This window comes from Chiloscyllium punctatum, chromosome 15, assembly GCF_047496795.1.
Source record: "Chiloscyllium punctatum isolate Juve2018m chromosome 15, sChiPun1.3, whole genome shotgun sequence".
Lineage (NCBI taxonomy): Eukaryota > Metazoa > Chordata > Chondrichthyes > Orectolobiformes > Hemiscylliidae > Chiloscyllium > Chiloscyllium punctatum.
Window position 1 is genome coordinate 50809764 of NC_092753.1, and position 27915 is coordinate 50837678.

General features: G+C 42.0%; 1 protein-coding gene across 2 annotated transcripts in view; it reads left to right on the top strand.

The window, feature by feature from the left end:
• Window positions 1-27915, top strand: part of epha6 (eph receptor A6) — a 695995-nt gene that overhangs the window by 631905 nt on the left and 36175 nt on the right. For both annotated transcript variants that reach the window (XM_072585079.1, XM_072585081.1), the window contains 2 exons: window positions 4563-4772; window positions 25388-25537. In XM_072585079.1, the coding sequence (XP_072441180.1) occupies window positions 4563-4772; window positions 25388-25537 (360 nt within the window). The remainder of the gene's footprint in view (window positions 1-4562; window positions 4773-25387; window positions 25538-27915) is intronic.

Genomic DNA, 27915 nt, shown 5'->3' on the forward strand with positions numbered 1-27915 from the left:
AAGTGAAATGTTTGAATTTCCCAAGACCAGTTTTCTTCCAAGAGAAGGTAAGTGTGTAATGGCTGGTGGGTAATGGAGGCATTAGTTGCCAGGTGGGTGATGGGATATTTTGCTAGATGGATGAGAGGCTAGGGTGCAAAGTGCACAAAGGTGTAGGGTGCCAGATGAGTGTCTGAGAGGTTAGGGTGGCAGATGGGTAAGAGAATAGGTTGCCAGGTGGGTGAGGGTATAGTTGCCATGTGAGTACATAGAGGGTTTAGGGTGATAGTTGAGTGAAAGGGATAGGGTAGCTGAGGGTTGAGGGGTATAAGTAGCAGGTAAGTGAATGAAAGGGTAAAATGAACCAAATGTTGGGGCAGTCATGTGTCTGGGAGTTGGAAGGTTGTGAGTGGTCATCCAGGCATGTGGGTGTCTGTGCGAGTGATTGAAGAGTTCAACTTTATGATTAGCCAGTATTGAAATAGATTTTAATTCCTTTAACTTTTCATGGCTGACTGTTAGGTTAGTTACATGGAACTCTCCAAATTTCCCGACTGTAGATTGGGGGAACTTCTCAGAGAATTCAAGGCACCAGGTAATTCGCCCATCAAAAGATTCTGTTACTTTTGCAGGCAACTACCATGTAGCCAGAATGTTAGGACCTCTGAACAATCTCATTATTCATCTCTTGGGATATTCTGGTTATCTGGGCCGATGTTTTCATGTGGAGCTCTGAGAAATAGTTTCTGCAGCATTAGGTCTGTGTGAACAGGAATAGGTTATTCATTATCTACAACTTTTTCTGCCATTGCATAGATTATGGTTGATCTCTACCTGAAGTCTAATTACTCACCTTTTTCCATGTCCCTGCATGTATGACCGAACAAAAAATGATCAATTTCAGATGTTCAAAGTTTTAACACTTTTAATAATAATAATGTTATGATTAGCATTTTTGAAAAAGCATTAAATGTTGTGAAATGTAATGAATTGGAGGACTCTTAGTATTGATTCCAAATTTTCAGCTATATTTAGAGTCGTAGAGATGTACAGCATGAAAACAGACCCTTCGGTCCAACCCGTCCATGCTGAACAGATATCCCAACCCAATCTAGTCCCACCTGCCAGCACCCGGCCCACATCTCTCCAAACCCCTTCCTATTTCATATACCCATCCAAATGCCTCTTAAATGTTGCAATTGTACCAGCCTCCACCACTTCATCTGGCAGCTCATTCCATACCTATACCACCCTCTGTGTGAAAAAGTTGCCCTTTAGGGCTCTTTTATATCTTTCCCCTCTTACCCTAAACCTATGCCCTCTAGTTCTGGACTCCCTGACCCCAGAGAAAAGACTTTGTCTATTTACCCTATCCATGCCCCTCATAATTTTATAAACCTCTATAAGGTCACCCCTCAGCCTCCGATGCTTCAGGAAAAACAGCCCCAGCCTGTTAGACCTCTCCCTATAGCTCAAATCCTCCAACCCTGGCAAAATCTTTGTAAATCTTTTCTGATCCCTTTCAAGTTTCACAACATCTTTCTGTGAGGAAGGAGTCAAAAATTGCATGCAATATTCCCACAGTGGCCTAACCAATGTCCTGTACAGCCGCAACATGACCTCCCAACTCCTGTACTCAATACTCTGACCAATAAAGGAAAGCATATCCTATCACTATCCTATCTACCTGCGACTCCACTTCCAAGGAGCTATGAACCTGCACTCCAAGGTCTCTTTGTTCAGCAACACTTCCTAGGACCTTACTATCAAGTGTATAAGTCCTGCTAAGATTTGCTTTCCCAAAATGCAGCACCTTGCATTTATCTGAATTAAACTCCACCTGCCACTTCTCTGCCCATTGGCCCACCTGGTCAAGATCCTGTTGTAACCCTCTTCGCTGTCCACTACACCTTCAATTTTGGTGTCATCTGCAAACTTACTAACTGTACCTCTTATGCTCGCATCCAAATCATTTATGTAAATGACAAAAAGTAGAGGACCCAGCACTGATCTTTGTGGCACTCCACTGGTCACAGGCCTCCAGTCTGAAAAACAACCCTCCACCACCATCCTCTGTCTTCTACCTTTGAGCCAGTTCTGTATCCAAATGACTAGTTCTCAGTTCCATCCAAATAACTTCCCTGGGTGTTTCTGGGAATATCCTCCCTCAGCAGAGCTGTAATGACATCCCTTATCAAAAATGCCACTTCCCCCTCCTCTCTTGCCTCCCTTTCTATCCTTCCTGTAGCATTTGTATCCTGGAACATTAAGCTGCCAGTCCTGCCCATCCGTGAGCCATGTTTCCATAATTGCTATAATATCCCAGTCCCATGTTCCTAACCATACCCTAGTTTCAGCTGCCTTCCCTGTTAGGCCCCTTGCATTGAAATAAATGCAGTTTAATTTATTAGTCCTCCCTTGTCCCTGCCTGCCCTGACTGTTTGACTTGTTTCTGTTCTCAACTGTACCAGTCTCAGATCGATCTCTTTCCTCACTATCTCCCTGGGTCCCACACCCCCACCTTACTAGTTTAAATCCTCCCAAGTGGTCCTAGCAAATTTCCCTGCCAGTCTGTTCGTCCCCTTCCAATTTAGGTGCAATCTATCCTTCTTGTACAGGTCACTTCTACCCCAAAAGAGATTCCAATGATCCAAATTTGTGAATCCTTCTCCCATACACCAGCTCCTCAGCCATGCATTCATCTGCTCTATCCTCCTATTCCTGCCCTCACTAGCTTGTAGCACTAGGAGTAATCTAGATGTTACTACCCTTGAAGACCTCCTTTTAAAATTTCTGCCTAACTCTCTGTAATCTCCCTTCAGAATCTCAACGTTTTCCCTTCCTATATCGTTGGTTCCAATGTGGACAATGACCCTCCTGCTGGCCCCTCTCCCCCATGAGAACATTCTGCACTCTCTCTGAGACATCCTTGATCCTGGCACCAGGGAAACAACACACCATTCTGCTTTTTCTCTGCTGGCCACAGAAACATCTGTCTATACCTCAGACTACAGAATCCCTTAACACAATTGATCTCTTGGAAGCCGATGTACCCCTCGTTGCATTAGAGCCAGTCTCAATACCAGAAACCTGGCTGTTCGTGCTACGTTCCCCTGTGAATCCATCACCCCCTACATTTTCCAAAAGAGCATACCTGTTTGAAATGGGTATATCCACAAAAGTCTGCTGCCCTAGGTGCTGACCTCTCTTACCCTTCCTGGAGTTAACCCATCTATGTGACTGTATCTGAGACTTACCCCTGTTCCTATAACTGCCATCCATCATATACTGTTGCTGTTGCAAATTCCTCATCGCTTCTATCTGTCTCTCCAACCAATCCACTTGATCTGATAAGATTCACATCCAACAGCATTTATGGCAAATATAATTCGCAGTAACCCTTAAAGAGTCTTTAAACTCCAACATCTGACAAGAAGTACATATCACTGCAAAGGCCATTTTTGCTCCTTCACAATCTACAGACTCAGAAAATAACACTGTCTTATTCCTCTACAAAACACTGCACCAGGTTAAATTAAGAGATGTGGCTTATATTTTAAGTTTAATCAAGAGACTTATGTCCAAAAACATATCATTAAGAAAGAACCCACTGTACTCACTAATACAGCCTTTCTCTTGGACAGACTTAAAACAACAATTAACTTATCTGATTCTGTGTTGTGAACTTCACCCAAACCGGTTCCTCCAAGATTGGTTGTGAATTTCACTGTGTGTTAATTTTCCCAGATGCACTCCGACATCCAGCAACACATGAATTCAAAAACAGCAAAGGCAGTAACTGTGCAGGTTTTCTCTCTCTCTCTCTCTCTCTCTCTCCCTCCTGCATTGTCCTTACCATGTGCTTCCTTTGTCTGCTCTTCTCCCTTTTAAAACTGTTTTTTTTTACTTTTTTTTCCAGCATATAAAACAGTAATTTCTGCTCCTCGAATTCAAGGAAATCACCTCCAGCACCTGGGCCAGAGTGAAGTTTAGGGCCTTTCAATGACACTGTGAACTAGCTAGTTTATTAAAGAACAGAAATGAGCCTTCTAATTGTTCTACTTCATCCCAACATTCTGCATTCTGTTATGACATTAAAAATACATTGCAAGCCCAACCCTGTGTAAAATGATTAAAATCCCTCTTAAGTCATTTCTGGGGTGGGTGTGCATTTCTGAGCCGTGCAAATGCACAGATTGATTTTCTCACTTCAAATAAAATGTTGGTCTGTGTGTGTGGAAATAAGAAACAAAATAAAAAAAGAAATATGTGAATAAAATAGGCAAAAAAAATTTAAGTATTCGCATCATGAAACGTGCTAAATGTATTGAGTAAATTCCAAAAATTTAATAATGGATTGGTGAACATTGGATTAGAGAGAAAAATTATGTAATTGTTCTGACTATACGATTATTATGATGTTGTGATTTGGCAATCCCTTATGTATTGTTAAACAGTTACTTAAAATTACATATAATACAACAGAAGAATTAGAATGGAATTACTTCAACCATTAATTCCACAAAAATTTAGTAAAATAAGTTGTTTGTGTTTGATGAATCATTCTATGTTGTATTATGCAGAAACATGATGGACATTTCACAGTCATTCAACTAGTGGGCATGCTTCGTGGGATAGCATCTGGCATGAAATACCTGTCTGACATGGGCTATGTACACCGTGATTTGGCTGCTCGTAATATCCTTGTCAATAGTAACCTTGTCTGTAAAGTATCAGACTTTGGTCTTTCTAGAGTGCTTGAAGATGACCCTGAAGCTGCATACACTACAACGGTAAGTCAGACATCTGTCAGACTTCGTTATGAATGAATGTACATACGGTATCAGTCTAATAATAATGATCTAAATGTGATTGTTTAAATACAGTCAAAGTTATTAATTATTATGGTTCTGTGGGTTAAATATATTTAAACCATTGAACTAAGTACATCAAAATTAATTTGGAAGTACAAAAATGTTCATCAATACTGTTGCTGATAGTTTAGATTAAGTTTGCTTCATTATCAATTTAAATCTCCAGAATGTGTTTCATAAAGATGTTACACATACAATCATGAATAGCAAACAGCAGTGTAATCATCTCCAGTTCAATTTTTGGAATATGTCCAGTTCAATAGATCTGCCGCTAACTCCAGGCACATATGGTTGTCCTCTTTTCTGTGTGGGATAACATCTGTATATTTGTTCCATAATCTGCCATTCATAATAATTGTGATGAATTGCTCTCCTCTGAAGTTTGTCACAGACTGGAACATAAGGCAGAGGCTGATCAGCAACATCAAATGCAGAGAACAGGGACATTTACATTGGCATCAGCATGCCAAGATCTGTCAGATCTTTGTTGTGAAGACGTTGCTACTTCAGGGCAAAAGCTATTTCTTACTAGATCCAAAGACAGCAATCAATACAATATAAAAATGGGCAGAATCTTATAGGGGCCTAAACAACATGCCCTATTGATAGGATTTGTGATAGAATCACGCGAAAGGTCCAGGAAGGACTATTTCGATGGCAGGGTCTTGCTGCATCTTTTATGCATCTCTGAGCAGCTTGGCCCATTTCTCACTTGGTAAAAGTGAGTGACCAATTAAGGGGGATATAAACTTGTTCAACAGCTTATTGCTGCCTCAACTCACTTCATTAATAGCATAGTAATTTAGAATAGAATAGCAATATATTGTCACTTGAATTTACGAAAATATTGTGAGAAGTGTGTAAGTCGCCACAATTCAGCACCATTTTAATTACAGAAATTATAAAAAGAAATAACTGAGATAAACTTAGAACAAAGTTCATCTTCTGTTTCTTCCGTGGCTCCTGGGTTTGTGGACACCACCACCGAATCTGTCCCTGAGGCCGCCATGGCAAGGATTTCTAGACCGGAGCCACTACACTGCCACTGCCAAAGCTGACACCCAAACCACTGCAGTGTTGCCATACCAAGGAGGGTCAGACTGGACCCATCAAGTTGCTGACACTGAGGCCATCACTACTCTAGTATTGAAAGGCAAAATGTGTCAGTGCAGGCTTGGAGGGCCGAAGGGCCTGTTCCTGTGCTGTATTGTTCGTTGTTCTTTGTTCATTTTAGTCGCCGCCCAAAGCCACCATATTGCTGCCATAGTCACCAGGAACAAACTGGAACCACCATGCTACCTCCACTAAAACTGCCACCAAGAGGAACAGACCAGACCCCCTGACCATGCAGCCCTCGTTAAAGCCACGGCCACTCTGGCCAAGAGGAACGGACATCCAAATCCACCACCACCACCACCACAGGCCCTCGAACCGCTTTCCTCAACCCCAGCCACAAAAAAAGAGGAAAGGGGAACTTTGATACAAAAATGAAATGAAGAAACAAAACAAAGAAAGGGCTGGCTCGTTGAGCCATACATGCATTATCAGTCTCATAATAATGATCTAAATATACTTGTTTAAATACAGTTGAAGTAGTTAATTATTATAGTTCAGTGGGTTAAATATATTTAAACCATTGAACTAAGTACATCAAAATTAATTTGGAAGTACAAAAAAATTCATTTATACAGTTATGGACACAGAGCCCAAACATTTCCTACCCCACCACCGCTATCTTGAATTAATTCTCAGCTTCTGATCTTGGCAAATGGGCTGAACAAGTTAGACATCAATAATTCTTGACATAGACCGCGATGCAGGTACTTGGTGACTTCAATTCACTGCTTGTTCTAATGGACAATGTTGGACACTGGGCACCACTCTCTCAGGGCCACTCTGTGGGCATCCAAGATGAGCCACACTCTAGGAACCCTCAACATACATTTCTGAACCACTCACTTCAGTGTTGCACCTTGGGCAGTGTCAGCATCTGTCATTTTAATGTTGCCAAAAGAACACTGTGTACTCGGGGGTCACCCAACTCATGGATGGACCAGGCTGCATCTCTGGGCTCCATACTTTCTCTCATAGTACTCCTGAGCTCTGAGTCTAATTGAGGGTCAAAGCATCCCTGACCTGCCCAGCTCTTTGGTGTTTTTCCCCTTCAACCAGAGGTATCAGGCTCCTTTTACTTCTGTCTTTCCTTGACATTTAGCACAGACAAGAAGCCAGGAAGTTTGTCATGGTTATCACCAGCCTTCAGCCTTTGAACATGGGTTCCAGCTCTGTAAGTCAGGGGCATGCACCAATACCAGTCCAGGAGCTAGGATGCAGTCAGACAGCAACTTTTGATAGTCACTGTGTCCACATTTAGAGTGAGGAGCCAAAATGTGGGCTGGTTACCAAGCCTCTTGACTGTGGTGGGCTGCTTTCCTCTGGAATAAATGAGAGCCAGGTAATACAGGAGATGAAAGTGGGTGATACTGCTGTTACTGTTGGTGCAGGTGGAGACGTGCCCTGACAGTGAATAGGCAGCACAGAGGGCATGCAGAGATAGTGCTGTTGGGGGTTGAGGTGAGTGAGAATGAGTAAGAAAGATGTTTTGGCAATTGTGAGAGTTGGTAGAGCATGAGCTTGGATGAGAGGTGAGTACAGTTGCAGAGAGAGAGTGAGTGTTAAGTATCGGAGAGAAGTGTGTGGCATTTACGGTGGCTGAGCGGATAAGTTGAGCTTTATATATTGCGGTCCATCCTCCGTATGGCTGGGAATATACCGACCCAGCTGGCAAACACAAAGCAGTCTGGCATGGTCTTATGGCCTCCATTGCTGGTCCTTGGGGGTAGAAGACTATCCATGTCTACAGCACCATGTCCAGAAGAATCTCCAAGTTCAGTATCTTTTTGTCTGTCCTCACTGGGGCAGGCATGTATCAGAAATTGCACAGGGAAATTCTGGACAAATGGTACTACTGTGGGTGTAAAATGGGCTTTTAAAGATGGTGCCAGCACTAGGAAAGACAGTTCATTAGCGGATATCGCTGAGTGGCTAGTTGCTCCAAGAATCTCCTGAGGCAGACACTACAGAGACAAACCATAATACTAGTGTCTGAGTACATGCCTCTTAGTGAAAATCACCTACAATGGGAACAGAAGGAGCAAAAGAGGTTATCAGATCTCAAAACAGTCATCAGTGGCTTACCCTGCTACTGAGGGCTGAGCACTCTTCACCATAGAGTTAGACATGCCTCTAGCACATACTGCAGCAACTTCCAACATCCTTTCTGTCCCAGACTTACATCACCTTCTCATTGTATTCAGTCCAGACCAGTGTTACATTTACGTGACAGATGATGAAGAGATGGTTGTGACTCCCAGTGCACCCTCGGAAATTATGCGAGTAATGGTTTGCCTGAGACCAGCATTGGTCTTTTGTAACATTATTGGCACTTTAATGATGTTGAAGTTAGCAACAATTTGAAAGCACCAACTGCATGTTAGAAACCACTTTTTACCAGTATCTAACCCCTTGAGCACTTTCACTTTTGCTGCACATAAGAGTCCCCCATCAATCTGACACTCCTCACCCTGGGCATTGTCCCAGCCATTTTCTCATAGCACTTCACGTCTAGAGAAAGGAAAGTGATGGCAGAGCACACAGCTGGCAGTGAACACCATCAGCACTGGGTCTGTCTGGTTACCAGGTACACCCATGCCAAACCCCCAAACCATTTACCCATTGACCTCACACTACCCTGACAGCCTGTTTCCACCCAATCCTCCTATCTCCACAATGAATTTCACCTCCACTGTCCTCCTCTGCCCTGAACCTCAGCATTTCACCTTAGTTATGTCCACTGTGCTCTTCTGTGCCCACACTGTAAAAACCACAGTGGTGGCAACTGCCAATAATCTTCCCCAAGCTTCAGCTACTATGCCCTCCGATGCGTATCACCACCCCAAACACATTCAGTCTCACTCAATTGCTCTTGGAGTCCCCACCTCTGCAGAGGTCTCTGTTTTCTTGCCCCAGTTTTAACTCCATAGAACATAGAACAGTACAGTACAGTATATTCTTGTTGTGCCAGCCTTTTATCCTACTCTAAGATCAGACTAACCTACACGCCTTTCATTGTACTATCTTCCATGTGTTAACCCAAGAGTTGCTTAAATGCCCCTAATGTATGGGTCTAGTACTCTACTCCATTGGTGGCAATGCATTTCATGTAGTCACCACTCTTTAAAGAACCTACCTCTGAAAACTCCCCTAAACCTTCCTCCAATCACCTTAAAATTATGCCTCCCCCCACGGTAAACATTTCTGCTCTTAGGAAAATATCTCTGGCTATCTACTCTATCTATGCCTCTTAACATGTTGTACACCTCTATCAAGTCACCTCTCATCCTTCATCGCTCCAATGAGAAAAGCCCTAGCTCATTTAATCTTTTTGTCAAAAGCCATGCCCTCCAGTCCAGGCAGCATCCTGATAAATCTCCTCTGCATCTTCTCTCAAGCTTCTGCATCCTTCCTGATAATAAGGTGACCAGAACTGAACACAATATTCCAAGTGTGGTCTAACCAGGGCTGTTTGGAGCTGTAGCATAATGTAGCGGCTCTTAAACTCAATCCCCCTACTAATGAAAGCCAACACACCATACCCCTTCTTAACAACCCTATCAAATTGGGTGTCAACTTTGTGGGATCTATGGACATGGACCCCAAGATCCCTGTGTACCTCCACACTGCCAAGAATCCTGCCTTTAACCCTGTATTCTCCATTCAAATTCAAACTTCCAAAGTGAACGATTTCACACTTTTCCAGATTGAACTCCATCTGCCACTTATCAGCCCAGTTCTGCATTCTGTCAATGCAACCTACAACAGCCCTCCACCAACCTTCATATCATTGGCAAACTTACTAACCCACCCTTCCACTTCCTCATCCAAGTCATTTGTAAAATTCACAAAGAGCAGAGGTCTCGGAACTGATCCCTGTGGAACACCACTGGTCATCGGGCTCCAGGCTGAATACTTTCCATCTACCACCACCTTCTGTCTTCCATGGGCCAAATAATTCTGCATCCGGGCAGACAGGTTTCCCGTACCACTACCAGGTTTTGAAGTGATTGCACCACTGCCCCTAGAGACTCTCCTTGTGCCCTCCTGAATGATCAACAGACTAGCCTTCTTGACTGTATTTGCTCCAGAGCTCTGACTGATTACAGCAAGCATACCCTAGACATGGCTGACAAGGGCCTTCACTGACAATGTGCAGCTCACAGCTTCTTGTGATGGTCCCACAGGATTGACTACTGCCCACTCCCCAGACTGTTGTCAGGGATATTCTCTAACTGCGACACATCTGAGTGGACAACTGATTGTGGTAATGCCCCGGATTATGTGCAGTTTGTGCCTGTGACTATCAGTATTGAAAGCTCCTGAATGACAGTGGCCCCTTCCTCAACTGAATTATGGAATAGGCTGCACCAGTTTCCGATATGGCCATTTTGGTTGAATAAACATGTACCTGTAGTGAGTTTGCTGCTGTCAGTGATAGATTGATAGCCTGGTGTACAGCATAGCAAGATGTCAATCCCTGCGGGACAGATCCCTACTGACAAGCAGCCTGTCTGTGTGTCTGCACAAGAGACTGTGTCAATACTATGTACTAACAGCCTTTGACTCTGGCTGAAGAGCCAACATACTAATGCACAACATGAAAGGCAAATAGTGGGTACTGTGACCATGCAGGTAGGCACTAAGCAAGAGAACAGCCGTGAGATGCAGCCTTATCCATCCATGAGCTGGGTGTTTGTCTGCTGCCAAGGGTCCTCACTGCAGTCTTTCCATGCGAGTTGTTGTTGCATCCCGCATTCAAGCCTGCACTTCCTAAGCAACCTGCCATTGTGTTGGAGCAGTTTCATGATGGTGGTGAGAAGCTACAAAAAGCTTGATGTCGATGTCCATGGACGAGGGGAGCATGTGGCTGGTGCCTGTGAATCAGGCCATTGGAAGTGATTTGGTCACATCAACCTAGAGGTCACTCAAAGCAGTGAGCTCCACCCACCAGATACTTGCTCTCATTTCCATGACATGTTTGGTAAGATAGAAAGCTGAATATTAATGAGGTGAGTTTGTCTGTTAATATGATGTTTAACAACTAATAATCCCCTTAATTGGTCAGTCACTGCTCCCTGGTAAGGAATTTGTCTTGCCGTTTGTCAGAAGCATTAAAAATGAAACAAGATGTGCCCAATGTCGAGCTGAGTTTCACTAGACTTCTCATCTGATTCTGCCACAAATCACACACAACTGTCACTCTGACTCTGGGTGCTCCTGCCTGGTGTCTCAGCCTCTGCAGTAAGGCAGTTTTAGTTATTAGTCTATTCTTTCCTCCAATGTGAACTATCAGCAGTACCAAATTACGAATTAAAACAATCATTTGATGCTCAGTGTAAAGCTACAAGTGGATTCATTGCAAACTAGTATCAGATACATTAAGCATTCGTAAAACCAGATAATGCATTCTTTGCTTTCATTTTAAAAATTTCGTCATGCCCCAATTTTTCTTCTGCACCTTTAGATTTTCTAGAAAATAGGCTCCATTCCCTTATAATGAGCCAATTATATGTGAAAGGTTTTTATAAATTATACTGTTCCTTAGTCTGTATCCATCTTCTGCTATGGAATTTTCAACATGGTGCTCTGCATTGCAATACATGAAGGAAACAGCATAATTACAGTTCACCCTAAAGAATATAAGAAGATAAAAGTTCACAAGCTTGACAGGTACTGGTGACAGATTGTCTACTCTTTAGAAAATGAAACAAGAATACAGGCCTCATATTTGTCTGTTATAGGACAAGCCTCCCTGCCAGCAGTGCACTGAGATTATAGATCCATTACTCAAGTGTCTTGCTGTGTTAACTGAACACATTCATATCGTCTTTTGTTGAGTTCAAGGTTCTGTATTTGCATGTGTGAACTCTAAAGGGCAATGCTGAAATTAGCATAAAGTGGAGATGTTCTCAGGATAGCCAAAGTTGTATTCGCAATAAATTGGAAACTTTAATGTGATAAATGAAGTTCAGGTTCTTTAATATTCATCCTGATTAAAAGCACACATCTGTTTAAAATAATAGATTAGCAAGTGTATTAAACAACACCAAAAGAATATTATATAATCATAATAAGCAATGTATCACGAGGGATAGATTTATATTTGGGGACAATCAAATAAGAACCAGCCACATCCTGCAGAAGTGGCAGGAGTTTCATTGTTCCATGCAAGCCAGGGTTCAATTATGTTTTTGAGACCCTAATGCCATTTAATTATTGACACTACATCATAGACAGAAAAAATACAACATAAAGCAATAACTGGAAGGAAATTTTAGATATCATTTACTGATTTGGCAGTTATAAGTTTTCAGATTGACTTTATTTGCCCTCCATTTGCCCATACCCCTTCTTCAAAGTATGCAATGTCATTCCCCAAATTCCATTATATTGTTCAGTCCTCCACTTCCAGGCACATGGTTGATGGCTGAGCCACTGCCCTCCCAAAACTATGAGCTGCCTGCAAGCATGGGAGTCATGTGAACAATATGCTGACTGCATTCTAAAGAGGCCCATCCGATCAAGATAATCAAGTTTCTTAGTGAAAACACTGGCAGCATTGTCCATTTGTTAGCTGTGAAAATTCGCACCCAACACTATACACATGAATGGGCATATATTACATGAATTCCAGACATGAGGTGAGAGTGGAGGGCGTGGTGCTAGAAAAGCACAGCAGGTCAGGCAGCGTCCGAGGACCAGGAGAGTCGACGTTTCAGGCAAAAGCCCTTCATTAGGAATCAGGAATCTGTCCTCATTCCTGATGAAGGGCTTTTGCCTGAAAAGTCGGCTATCCTGTTCCTCGGATGCTGCTTGACCTGCTGTGCTTTTCCAGCGCCACACTCTCAACTCTAGTCTCCAGCATCTGCAGTTCTCACTTTCTGCATGAGGTGAGAGTGACAGCCCTTGGAATCAAGGCCACATTAGCAAAATGGGAATCAATGGGTGTCAGGAGGCAACATCTCAGCAGGAGTTGCTCAGGGTACTGTCCTCGGCCCAACCATCTTCAGCTGCTTTATCAATGGCCTTACCTCCATCATAAAGTCAGAAGAGGGAATATTCACTGATGATTACACAATGTTCAGCATCAATCGCAACTCCTCGGATACTGAAGCAATCCATGTCCAAATGAAACAAGATCTGGACAATATTCAGGCTTGGCTTGAAAAGTGACAAGTAAAATTCATACCACACAAATGCCAGGCAATGACCACCTCCAATAAGAAACAATCTAACCTCTGTTCCTTGACATTCAATGGTGTTGCCATCACTGAATCCTAAACCACCACATCCTGGGGTTATCATTGACCAAATACTCAACTGGACTCACCATACAAACACAATGACTACAAGGCCAGGTGAGAGGCTCAGATTACTGAGGCGAGTAATTCACCTACTGACTGCCCAAAGCCAGTCCATAACCTACAAGGCACAAGTGTGATGGAATACTCCCTGCCTGCCGAGATGGGTGCAGCCCCAACAACACACACAAACTTGACACCATCCAGGACAAAGCAGCTGGTTGATTGGTACCACATCCACAAATGCTTGCTTTGAGCAGAATTGAGCAGCAGTAACACCTATTCTGATATGTCCTGACAAACCTATCCCAACAGTCACTGCATCAGAGGTCAGATCAGTTTTTCTTCGTGTGAATCCAAGGAAAGCGATGGGATCAGACTGAGTACCAGACCGTGCACTCAGAGTATGCACAGATCAACCGACAGAGGTCTACTCGGACATCTTCAACCTCTCCCTGCAGCAGGCCACTGTCCCTGCCTTTTTCAAGAGGGCCAACATTATCCCTGTGCCTAAGGCGACTCATGCAGCATGTCTCAATGACTACCGCCTGGTGGCCCTAACTTCAGTGGTCCTGAAGTGCTTTGAAAGGCTGGTCATGGCATTAATCAACTCCAGCCTCCCCACTACTCTTGACCTACTCCAATTTGTCTATCGGACCAACGTCAGATGCCATATCACTTGCCCTTCACTCCTCCCTAGAACATCTTGATACTAAGAACAGCTACATAAGAATCCTACTCATTGACTACAGTTTAGCCTTCAACACTATTATCCCCTCAAGACTGATTACTAAACTTAGTAATCATGGACTAAACCCCACTCTCTGCAACTGGATCCTCAGTTTCCTGACCCACAGGCCACAATCATCCTCACTAACACTCAACACTAGAGCCCCCCAGGGGTGCGTACTCAGGGCGTTACTGTACTCACTGTAAACCCATGACTGCATCACCAAATACCAGATTAATGCCATTTACAAGTTCGCTGATGACACCACCATAGTCGGTTCAACCTCAGATGGTGACAGAACAGACAACATTTGGAAGGTGGAAGACCGAGAAAAATGATACACTGAGAACAACCTAGTTCTCAATGCTGGCAAAGCCAAGGAACTCATTATTGACTTTCAGCAGGATGTTACTCATGCCCCTTTACAGATTAACAGCACAGAGATGGAATGAGTGGAGACTGTCAAGCTCCTGGGAGTGGTCATCTACAACAAGCTTTCTTGGGCTCTTCATGTAGATGCACTGGTTACAAAGGTCCAACACCTCCTCTTCCTCAGGCAGCTGAGGAAATTTGGCATGACAGCGAATACCCTTGCCAACTTTTATAGGTGTGCCACCGAGAGCATTCTGTCTGGATGTATCACTACCTGGTATGGCAACTATACCATTCAAGATCGGAGACGGTTACCGAGAGTGGTGAACCCAGCCCGGACAATCACAAAGGCCAACCTCCCATCCACAGAATCCATCACGCTGTCCAGGAAAGGCCGCCAGCATTCTCAAAGATCCATCCCACCCTGGCAATGCTTTTCTATAACCTCTACCACCAGGGAGAAGGTACAGAGGCCTGAACACACGTGCCAACCAGATTCGAAATGGTTTCTACCCTACTTTTGTTAGAATACTGAATGGACTCACAAACTCTTAGCATATGCCTGTACCTGTGTTTTTTTTGCTGCTGTTTACCTATTATTTACTTATCTATGCTATTTAACTATGTGATCTGCCTGTATTGTTCACAAGACAAAACTTTTCACTGTGTCTCAGTACACTTGACAGTAAATTCAATTCAATTTAATTTAATATCCACTCGCTTCAACACCCTGAGAAATAGTGTATACCATCTACAAGATGCACTGCAGACATTCACCAAAGATCTTTAGACAGTACCTTCCAAATCCACGACAACTTCCAATTAGAAGGATATGAGCAGCAGATACATGGGAACACTTCCCCTCCAAGCCACTCGCTTTCCTGACTTGGAAATATTTCATTGTTCCTTCATAGTCTCTGGGTCAAAATCCTGGGATTCCCTCCCTGAGGACATTGTGGGTCGACCCACAGCATATGGATTGCAGCGGTTCAAGAAAGCAGCTCGCCGCCACCATCTCAAGGGCAACTAGGAACAGGCAATAAACACTGGCCCAGCCAGTGATGCCCATGTCCTATGAATGAATGAAAAAAATTGGATAGTCAAGATTGTTTCTGAAAGGAATGAGTTAACCTGTCATGGTACCATAAATAAAATACTGCATGTATTGGACGTTTGAAATTAAAACAGAAAATGCTGGACAAACTCACCAGATCTGGCATCATGTGGAGACAGAAACAGAGTTAACTTTTGAGTCAGTAGGACTCTCCTTTGGAAACAGCCCGAGTCTATATGCAGCAAGACCCAAACACCATCAGGCTTGTGCCGAAAAGTGATGAGTAACATTCACACCACAAAAATGCCAGGCGAGGATTGTTGTTTGATGGATCCTCACAATTGCTCATCATATGTATGAGCTACCTGGATACTTGCTCACTACAAAGTAGATTTGCTTCTACAATTCTCCCTTTAGTTGGGATCTACACAGCCAGCTTGGTCTAATGTCATTGAGGAAAAGCGCTAGTGGTAGGAAAATTGACAGGAGATTTTGTGGTCAGGATCAGGATTCCCGGAAGGTTTGTTACCTCCCCGGTGCCAAGGTCCGGGACATCTCCAATAGCATTCTGAAAGGGGAGGGCGAACAGCCAGAAATCGTGTTACATATTGGCATCAATGATATAGCCAGGAAAAGGATCCAGGATATAAAAAGTGATTTCGGGGAGTTAGGGTGGAAGCTGCAGAGCAGGACGAACAGAGTAGTGTTCTTGGGTTTACTACCAGTGCCACGAGGTAGCGAGGCGAGGAACAGGGAGCAGGCACAACTTAACACGTGGCTGTGCAGCTGGTATAGGAGGGAGGGCTTCAGATATGTGGATAATTGGGATGCCTTCTGGGGAAGGTGGGACCTGTACATGAAGGACTGATTGCACCTGAACTGGAAAGGGACCAATGTCCTGGGTGGAAGGTTTGCTCGAGTTGTTCAGGAGGGTTTAAACTAGTATGGCAGGGGGGTGGGAACCTGAGCTATATACCGGTGGTGAGATGAGGCAATAGCAAGAGGTAGCGTAGCCAGTGGGAAGGAATTTCCTGGGAAAGAACCAAAGGATGAGTTAAAGTGTGTTTGCTTTAATGCAAGGAGTATCAGGAAAAAAAGTGATGAGCTTAGAGCATGGATCAGTACCTGGTGCTATGATATTGTGGCCATAATAGAGAATAGTTGCTGGATGTTCCAGGGTTTAGAACATTTAAAAAGAAGAGGGAGGGGTGAAAAAGAGGAGAGGGTGTAGCACTGCTAATCAGAGAGGGTATCACAGCTACAGAAGTTACCATTGTCGAGGAGGGTCTGCCTACTGAGTCAGTATGGGTGGAAATTAGGAACAGCAAGGGAGCAGTCACCTCAGGGGTTTACTACAGGCCCCTCCCAGTAGCAGCAGGGAGATTGAAGAAAGCATAGGTCGGCAGATTTTGGATAAGTGTGGACGTAGAAGGGTTGTTGTAATGGGTGACTTTAACTTTCCCAATATTGATTGGAACCTCCTTCGAGCAGATGGTTTGGAAGGAGCTGTTTTTGTAAGGTGTGTTCAGGAGGGTTTCCTAACTCAGTACGTTGACAGGCCGACGAGGGGAGAGGCCATTTTGGATTTGGTGCTCGGCAATGAGCCAGGGCAGGTGTCAGATATTGCGGTGGGAGAGCATTTTGGTGATAGTGACCACAACTGCCTCACATTCTACATAGCTATGGAGAAGGAGAGAGGCAGGCACAATGGGAGGATATTTAATTGGGGAAAGGGAAACTATGATACTATCAGACATGCTTTGGGAAGCATGGACTGGGAGCAATTGTTCCATGGAAAGGGTACTATAGACATGTGGAGATTGTTTAAGGAACAGTTGTTGCGAATGATGCACAAATGTGTTCCTCTGAGACAGGCAAGAAGGGGTAAGATAAAGGAACCTTGGATGATGAGAGTGGAGGAGCTTCTCGTCAAAAGAAAGAAGGCAACTTATGTAAGGTGGCGGAAGCAAGGGTCTTGCTCACCTCTCGAAGATTACAGGCAGGTGAGGAAGGATTCAAAAATGGTCTGAGGAGAGCCAGGAGGGGGCACGAAAAATGCTTGGCAGGAAGGATTAGGGAGAATCCAAAGGCATTTTACCCGTATGTGAGGAATAAGAGAATGATCAAAGAAAGAGTAGGGCCGATCAGGGATAGCATAGGGAACTTGTGTATAGAGTCCGAGGAGATAGGGGAAGCCCTAAATGAGTTTTTTGCTTCTGTCTTTACTAAAGAAAAGGATCTTGTAGTGAATGAAACCATTGAGGAGCAGGTAAGCATGCTGGAACAGAGAGAGACTGAGGAAGCTGATGTGTTGAAAATTTTGACAAACATTAAGAGTGATAAGTTACCAGGGCCAGACTAGATTTGTCCTCAGCTCCTTTGGGAACTGAGAAATGTGATTGATTTTCCGCTTGCGAAGATCTTTGCATCCTCGCTCTCCACCGGGGTCGTACCTGAGGACTGGAGAGAGGCAAATGTAATTCCTCTCTTCAAGAAAGGAAATAGGGAAATCCCCGGCAATTACAGACCAGTCAGTCTCATGTCTGCCATCTACAAGGTGTTAGATAGGATTTATGACCATCTGGAAGAGCATGCCTTGATTAAAGGCAGTCAGCACGGCTTTGTGAAGGGCAGGTCATGCCTCACAAATCTTATTGAGTTCTTTGAGGATGCTACTAGACAAGTTGATGAGGGTCGAGCGGTTGATGTTGTGTATATGGACTTCAGTAAGGAATTTGATAAGGTTCCCCATGGTAGGCTCATTCAGAAGGTCAGGAGGAATGGGATACAGGGAAATTTAGCTGTCTGTGGTAGTGGAAGGAACATATTCTGCCTGGACGTCAGTGGTGAGTGGTGTTCCACAGGGCTCTGTTCTTGGGCCTCTACTCTTTGTAATTTTTATTAATGATTTGGATGAGGAGATTGAAGGATGGGTTAGCAAGTTTGCAGATGACACAAAGGTTGGAGGTGTCATTGACCGTATAGAGGACTGTTGTAGGCTGCAGCGTGACATTGACAGAATGCAGAGATGGGCTGAGAGGTGGCAGATGGAGTTCAACCTGGATAAATGCGAAGTGATGCATTTTGGAAGGTCAAACTTGAAAGTTGAGTAAAGATTAAAGACAGGATTCTTGGCAGTGTAGAGGAGCAGCGGGATCTTGGTGTGCAGGTACATAGATCCCTTAAAATTGCCACCCAGGTGGATAGGGTTGTTAAGAAAGCATATGGTGTTTTGGCTTTCATTAACGGGGGGATCGAGTTTAAGAGCCGTGAGATCTTGTTGCAGCTCTATAAAACTTTGGTTAGACCGTGCTTGGAATACTGTGCCCAGTTTTGGTCGCCCTATTACAGGAAAGATGTGGATGCTTTGGAGAGGGTTCAGAGGAAGTTTACCAGGATGCTGCCTGGAATGGAGGGCTTATCTTACGAAGAGAGGTTGACTGAGCTCGGACTTTTTTCATTGGAAAAAAGAAGGAAGAGAGGGGACCTAATTGAGGTGTACAAGATAATGAGAGGCATAGATAGAGTTGATAGCCAGAGATTTTTTTCCCAGGGCAGAAATTGTTAACACGAGGGGTCATAGTTTTAAGCTGTTTGGCAGAAAATATAGAGGGGATGTCAGAGGCAGGTTCTTTACGCAAAGAGTTGTGAGAGCACGGAATGCGTTGCCAGCAGCAGTTGTGGAAGCGAGGTCATTGGGGATATTTAAGAGATGGCTGGACATGCATATGGCCACAGAAATTTTAGGGTTTGTACATTAGGTTTACCTCACATGAGGATCAGTGGTTGGCACAACATCGTGGGCTGAAGGGCCTGTTCTGTGCTGTACTGTTCTATGTTCTAGTCAAATAGTAAGAGACTCTTGTCTTAAACAAGATATAGTTTATCGCCTGATAGCAATCACAGGCAAGTTACGTTAGAATGGTAGACATTGTTGCAACGATCATGAGGAGATGTAGATAGTAGGTATATCTCCATCAAGATCCAGCACTGTTCTCCCTGCCCAAGTCCTCATGATATTATCATATGGGGCAGAACTTAATACACTCTTCATCATTCAGAATTAAATGCCGTATACAACAATATCTGTCCCAGACAAACAAGAATCCAACCATCACTCATTGATAATCAGTGGTATTATCATTGCTGAATCCCTCACGATCAACATCCTGGGGATTGCCAATGACCAAAAGCTGAACTTGACTAGCCATACAAATACAGTGGCTATAAGAGCAGGTCAGGTATTCTACAGCAAATAAGTCCTCTTGCTTTCACCAAAGTCTGTGCGCTAACTGGAAAGCACAAGTCAAGAGTGTAATGCAATGCTTGCCACTTGCATGAAGGACACAACAAGGTCAATGCTATTCCAGAAAAAGCAACCTGCTTGCTTGGCATCCTATCCAGCAACTTCAACTTTCACTTCCTTCACTACCAATGCATAGTCGCAACAATGAACATCTATAGGATGCACTGTAATAACTCACCAAGGCTCCTTCAACTGCATCTTCCAACCCACAACCTTTAGCACCTCATGGACACGAGTAGCAGATGCATGGAAACGAAACAACCTGCAACTTCACTCCAAGCCAGACATTACCCTGACTTGGAAATGGTCTTTCCTTTTTGTGCATTCACCATCCTGGAACATGTTTATTGCAGCATTGTGAATGTATATACACCCTAAGGGCCACAGCAGTTCAAGAAGACAGCTCATCGCCACGTTCTTGAGGGTGATTAGGGATGGACAATAAATCTTAGTCTAACTAATGAGGTCTACATCACATAAACAAATAGTAAGAAGCAAATCTTTAAATTTTTAAAAAATAAATATATTTTTCTTTATTTTTATTTTATAATAAGAGCAACGCGCTAGCACAGTAGTTAACACTGCTACCTCCCAGCATGAGGGACCCGAGTTTGTGTCTATAGCTTTGTAAACCTGTGTGGAGTTTGTACATTTTTTCCGTGTCTGCGTGGGTTTCCTCCGGGTGCTCCAATTTCCTCCCACAATCCAAAGATGTGCAGGTTAGGTGGATTGGCCATGCTAAATTGCCCACAGTGTCCTGGGATGTGCAGGCTTGATGGAGCCATGGAAAATGTGAGGTAATGGGGAATAGGGTGGGTTTGGGTGGAATGCTCTTCATAGGGTCAGTGCAGATTCGAAAGGTGAAAATGACTTTTACCTGCACTGTAAGGATTCTATAAAATTAGTGATTGCCTGCAAAAACTGAAAACAAAATATTCCATTCAATGTACTGACAGACTTCATTTTTTTTTCATTTGGATGTTCAGTGGAACAGTCCAAGACGAGAAAAGTCTTATGAAAAACAATATTGAGTGCTAGTATTCTTCATCATCCTAAGTCTTGTTCACTCCTCAAGGCATGCATAAGTAAGTTAAAAAATAGAAACACAGAATAAAATAATATGTAAAGGATATGCCAACCATGCCATGTCGTGCACGATAAAAGTAGATGGATGCCTCTCATATTTGGTCTGTATGTTTTCAAAATTAGTTACTATTCTAAAAAAAATTAAGCATTTCCTTTCAGTAATTTTTACCAAATTACCATTTTTGTGCACATGATGACAAGAAAGATTTCACCCCTGCTGCCTTTTCAAGTAGTTCATTCATTCAGTTTGATGAATTATTTTAATTAGTCTAACTTGTCTGTGGTTAAGTTCCAGACACCACATTAGGTAGAACAAATTGCATTGTTAATGTTAATAACTTTGGAAATAATTGTTTCTCGACACTGCCTGTTACTAGCTATGTCATTAATGTTTATTAATTAATTAAAACCATTAATGTTATTTCATTAATAAAATATGTGTAATGTTAACTTTTTCTGTATTTATGTTGCAGCTAGTTTTGGGTGGTATTGGCGTGATTTCAATAGCTAGATAATCAAAATTACTTCAAAAATCAGAAAATCCTAAATATTGTTTGCTTGTCTGAAGAATTTCAGAGTGTTACATCTGCTCTCTTTAGTGCAGTATAATGAGGGGATATAGGATTATGTTGCATGAGTAAACTTTGACATTTCAATATAGTCTTTCCAGTCAACCAAACACTATTCATTGGAGCAAGAAATGAAGCTGAAGCTGTAACAAAAAAAAGCTCTGTATAACAGAGCTGCAGTATGATATTTATAACTCCATTAGTGTCATGCTTTGCTTTGGGCCTGTTTTATATAATAGATGACAAAATGCTGTAACGAGTCGAGGGACTATTTGGATATTTCTGCCACCTTTTTAGGATTTTTTTCTAATAACCAAACCTGAGAGAAGTGACAAAGCTTAAAATTTTTCCACTCTTCCCTTGACATTAGCCACAATATCTTTCATTATCTGATAAGCTACAAGCACTTTTCTTTCCCCACAGATTTTCTGCAGCTACAGCAACTCCTTTTAAAGTAAAGGATATGACAGGTATTCTCATTAGAAAGACTGCTAGTCAGTGCTGCAGTGCTTGCTGAAATATACGTCACAGGAATAATCCCAGTGAAAATCAATACCAACAAGATTTAACTGTATGTCTTGTAATTTGTTAAAAATAGGTAGAATATAAAATATTGATAAAATAGCTCAGTATTTTGCTTGTTTTAGACCCAGAGAGCTCATATAGTATGACAGTCAATCTTTTCACTTCTAAGATTCGGTATCAATTCAGTCATGCAGAGCAGATAAAGATCTCCTCCTGCTCAGGGGTGTTAAAGGCCAGGAGTGAAATAAGTTTAAGCATTCTCAATCCATCTTCCATTGGGCTGAGATCCAAAGGACAAAGCTATTCTGAATTCCATTCTGTAAGTGAAATGGAATGGCTGACATATACAGGGTTTTTTGAAAAGAATTAATTAAAATGCAACATAAGAGATTTTTGACAAAAATAATGATATGTGGTGTTAAGAGAAATGTTGCCACAGAGATAGCGAGAGAGTAGAGGGTGAAAGGACTTTTTCTATTTTAGAAAGATACTATGAATGGTATTCTGCAGGAATCTGAGGTGAACAAATTAATTTGTTGTTAATTTTACTGCCATAAATGATCACGATTGTAAAACAATATTTAAATTTGTTGATTGCATTAAATTGTGTTGTAGCAGATTATGAAAACTACTTTGAAGGAGTACAGGATTATGGCAAGAAAGTGTTATTTGTTTAATTTTTGAACATTATTTGGATTGCCAAAAAAAACGGTTAAGGATAAAACACAGAATTAGATATTCGATGGAATGTTCTGTAAATTGTTGAGGAGTGGAATGCAGGACCAATGCGCTGGTCTGACTGTGATCCCCAATCTCACCAGAATTTCATGCAGGTTTGCCAGTTAATGGCCAGCATGTTGTGTTATGTCACACAGTCAGTATATCAATGTACCTTTAAGAGACAGTCCATTGTATCATAACTGTATCATAGCAAGAACTTGTGCATGGAGGCCTCAGGCTGACCAGAAAATTCTCCGGCTCTTAACTCCTGTAATAAGTGTCCTGGAAAGATTTACAGTTCAATAATCAACCCATTTGGCCATATAAGGAAACACTTTGTGTGACTATCAGTTCTTAAGGTGGGATTGAACCCAGAATTTCAAGTCCAGTGAGGGACGTGAGATGCCACCATTCTGATACAAGGCCTGCTTGCATTTGTAGAGTGTCTTTAAGAACTCTGAATGTTTCAAAGTGCTTTAAGATAGGAGCTACACTTTAAACGTAAAACACAAAATACAGCATCTCCTCTCTACGGCAAACTCCCATAAGCATCAATGAGATAATGAGCAGGTGATCTGTTTTGGGCACTGATTGAGCAGAATTCAGGGAAAATTCTCCTGTTCTTCTTCGAATAGTGCAGTAAAATTCTCTTGAAAGGCCCAACACAACCTGGATTTGATTCTCCCTTTCAAAATCTTGGTCAAAACTTTAATAATATGAAACAAATACAACCTTTTCTTATTTGACTGTATTTCTGTGAATGTATATTGGCCTGAGAGGAAATCAGTTTTAACTTTCTAACAGCAGCAAGGTCTGATCTGACTTTAATTTAGCTAAATATCCCAAGGAGCTGGGCAAGAACATTAACAAACAACATTTTATACTGAGACAGGCAAGAAGATATCAAGACAAATGACCAGAAGCATTAAGGAATGTCTTAAAGTAGGAGAGAGAAAGAGAGTGAGTTAGAGAAGCAATGATGTTTACAAAGTGAATTGTGGACATATTTCTGTTTGAACCAGCTGTCACAAAGCTAATCCCTTTTTTTCTAAAAGTTGTTCCTTGGCTCAGGGAGACTCTGTCTTTGATTTTTTTTCAGAGGGGCAATAAACCGGGCTGGACTCCAATCAATCTGGGTTGGTATAGAGATTAAAAGGATTTTGAGAGGCCTTTTGTTTATATGTAAACAGATGTGACTTCAGGCCAAAGTGGTATTGCTTAGAAGTGACCTGTATAAAAAGAGGAGAGTGGTCAGCTCTCTAGCTAGCTGAGCTGAGCTGATCAGTATTAGTTCAGTCTTGAACTGCAAAGTTCAACAGGGAGCTCTGTAGAAACTCTCTCTCTTTTCTGCCTTTCAACTTCAACCTATAAGCATGTGTTCCATTTATACTGGGTTTTAAAGGAAATTTCCTTATTGGGACTCTTGTGTACGTTTGGAACAGCATAATTAAGTCTACTTGGATAGGCTGAATTCGGTAGGGGTTCTTTATTCTGTTCTTTATGTTTCATTGTGTAATTTTGTGAATAAACTTTTTGTCTGTTTTAAAATATAATAGTCAATCTAGCTATCTTACTCTGGGTAATTTTCACTATGCACTTACCAAAACAAATTGCAGTTAGGTCTAGGGTTGCCTGTTTAAGAATGTTTTGAGTGGTCTGGCCTAGTCCATAACACAGCCAACAGAGAGCTATGTCTGAAACTTCTACCTTTCAAGACTGAAAGTGAGACTGCCTGCTGTGATGTCAATGGGTCAGATTTTTGCCTAATACCTGATCAATAATCTGATAGAGAGGATCACCCATCCATTCTTATAGCACACAACCCCAAAACCCAATTTTCACTTTATTGAAATTCTGTCGTGCCAGATTACAACCCATGCATTGAAAACACATGCATATAAAGAAACAAAGAGCAAGTGAGTGATATATTATTTGTTTTAATTTATTCATTTTGTGGGATGGAGATTAGATTAGATTAGATTACATTACATTACATTACATTACATTACAGTGTGGAAACAGGCCCTTCGGCCCAACAAGTCCACACCGACCCGCAACGCACCCACATTTTACCCCTTACCTAACACTACGGGCAATTTAGCATGGCCAATTCACCTGACCTGCACATGTTTTGGACTGTGGGAGGAAACCGGAGCACCCAGAGGAAACCCACGCAGACACGGGGAGAACATGCAAACTCCACACAGTCAGTCGCCTGAGGCAGGAATTGAACCCAGGTTGCCAGCGCTGTGAGATGTCACTGGCTAGCCAGCATTTATTGCCTATCCCTAGTTGCCCTTGAGAAGGTGATGGTGAGCTGTCTTCTTGATCCACTGCAATCCATCTGTTGTGATTTGGCCCACAATATACCACTAGGGAGGGAATTCCAGGAGTTTGGCCCAGCAACAATGAAGGAACAACAATGTATTTCTCAGTTAGGATAGTGAATTGCTTGGAGGGAACTTGAAGGTGATGGTGTTCCCAAACAAATGCTGCCCTTGCCCTTCTAGATGGAAGTGGTTGTGGGGTTTAGAAGGAGTTACTGGAGTTTGAGTGTCATTATTGCTCTGTGTTGCCAGCATTGTGTCTGATAAACTCCATTCTTCCTGAAAGATGGAACAACAAAAAAAGTTTCTTGTTAAATAAGAAAAGAAGATGCTAAAAAAAGTCTCAAGGCAATCTAACAGCATCTGTGGAGAAAGAAACAGTGTTAATGTTTCAGTTGTAACCAATAATATTACCTTTCTTCTGTCAGGGTGGGAAAATTCCTATTCGGTGGACGGCTCCTGAAGCAATAGCCTACAGAAAGTTCTCTTCAGCTAGTGATGTGTGGAGTTATGGAATCGTAATGTGGGAAGTGATGTCATATGGGGAAAGACCTTACTGGGAGATGTCCAACCAAGATGTAAGTTATTGTCAGAGATGATTCTGTCAGTCAGGCAATAATTCTTTTTTGCATTTGCAATTGTATAACTCATTGTTTGTATCATTACATCTGCATTTCAATAACTTCTAGAAGGAAGATGAGGGTAGATTTTTCAATCAGCACTGCCAATTCAACAAACATAAACAACAATGTAAGAAATAGTTACTGGAGGAAACCATATATCCCTTGAACTTGCTCTGCAATTCAGGCAATTATGATTGACCATCAATTACATTTGCCTTCCTGTTCCCTGTCTCCCTTTTGACTCACTGAGGTACCAAAAATCTGTTTATTTCAGCCTTGAAAATATTTAACAATGGAGCCCTTCGTGGTAAATAATTCCAATTTTCCTCATCCTCTGAGCAATTAAACTTCTTCTTATCTCAGTCCTAAATGATCAATCTCTTATCCAGTGACTATGTCCAATATTGTTAGCCAGAGAAATGAAACTCACAATGTCTCCTCTTAACCCCATCACAATTTTCTATGTTCCAATGAGATCACCTCACATTCTTTTGAATTCCAGAGAGTGTAAACCCAATTTATTCAATCTCTCATCATGGAACAACCTTCTCTTGTCCTCAGAATCAAGTCAATGAACCTTCACTGCATTGCCTCCACTGCAAGGATATTTCCTTAAATATGGAAACCGATTATCCCAGTGTCCCAGTCTCAATGAAGCCCTGGAGCCTTGTAGCAAGAATTTCTAATTCTTGTACTCCAAAACCACTTACAATAAAGATATAAATGCCATTTCCCCTCCTTGTTGCTTTCTTTAGCTGCATTCTAGCTATTTTCTTGCCTTATACGAGTACACCCAAGTTTTTTTTGAATATCAACATTTTCAAGTTCCATACCTTTTAAAGAATATTTTGCTTTTCTAACAAAGTTAGTAAATCCATGCTCCCTACATGTTTCTCCAACTGTCATCCTGATGCTCACTCACTTACTGTGCCCATATCTTTTCACGGCTCTTTGTACCTTCTCACAGTTTTATTCCTACCTTCCTCTCAATACGCTAGAAGTTATAGCTTTGCAATTTGAAAATTGTCCAATTTGTTCTGCTGTTAACCAATCCCCTAGCTGTGCTGATATATTAATCCTGAACTCCATGAGGGTTTACATGAAACCTTGTTAAATTATAGAAGAGAATAGAATCACTACAGAGTTATAGAATCACTACAGTGTGGAAACAGATCTTTTAGCCCATCAAGTCCACATCGACCCTTCAAAGAGCAACCTACCCAAACCCATTTCTCTACCCTGTTACTCTACATTTACCCCTGACTAATGCACCTAATCTACATATCACTATGTGCAATTTAGCATGGCCAATTCACCTAACTTGCATATCTTTGGACTGTGGGAGGAAACCGGAGCAAAAGGAGGAAACCCATACAGACATGGGGAGAATGTGCAAACTCCACACATACTGTAACCCAAGGCTGGAATCGAACTCATGTTCCTGGCGCTATGAGGCAGCAGTGCAAACCACTGAGCCCGATACCTTTTGAAAATTAAGTTGTAGAAAATCTACTGGTTCACCTCTGTCTACCACATTTGTTACATCATCAAAAAACTCAAATTTGTCAAATTTGATTTATTTTTCATAAAAACAGGCTTTTGGATGTGTATTGTTAAGACAACTTTAAAAATACTGTCCAGCATTTTCCTGACAACTTCTATCAGACTAAGGTAACTATAATTCATTATTTTCTCCGTCCCTGCTTTCTTGGATAGCAGTGTACATTTTAAAACTGTGTATCCACTATATCTGCATTCTGCAGATATTTCTTTTAGAAACCTGAGGTCTAGGCCATCAGTTCCAAGAAAGTTGTTAACTTTTAGTCCCTTAAAATCATTCAAATCTTTCACTTTGCTGATATTAGTTACCTTGACTTCCTTACTCTTTTTGGCATTTCTATTTCTGGTGTACAAGTTATGTCTTCTACTCTGAGAAAGTATTTATTCAATGACTGACTTGTGATGTCATTACCCATAATAATTTCTCCTGTCTCTACTTTTCGGACACCACTGTTTAGCTACTCTTTTATATATATTCATAAAAGCTCTTACAATCTGTTGTCATATTTATAGTTACTCTCAGATTCTATGCTTTCCTTTTTGACCAACTCTTTTGGTGGTCCTTCGTTAGTTTTAAGAATACTCCCAATCCGCAGACTCACTATCATTCTTTGCAAAATTATAAGCTTTTACTTTTATTCTGGTACTGTCTTTAACCACCTTAGTAAGACTATGGACAGATCTTTCTTACTGAGCTGTTCATTTTTCAATTGAATATAAATTTTTAAGGGACATTTTGAGTTGTTTCCTGGAATGTTTCCCATTGCTAGTTA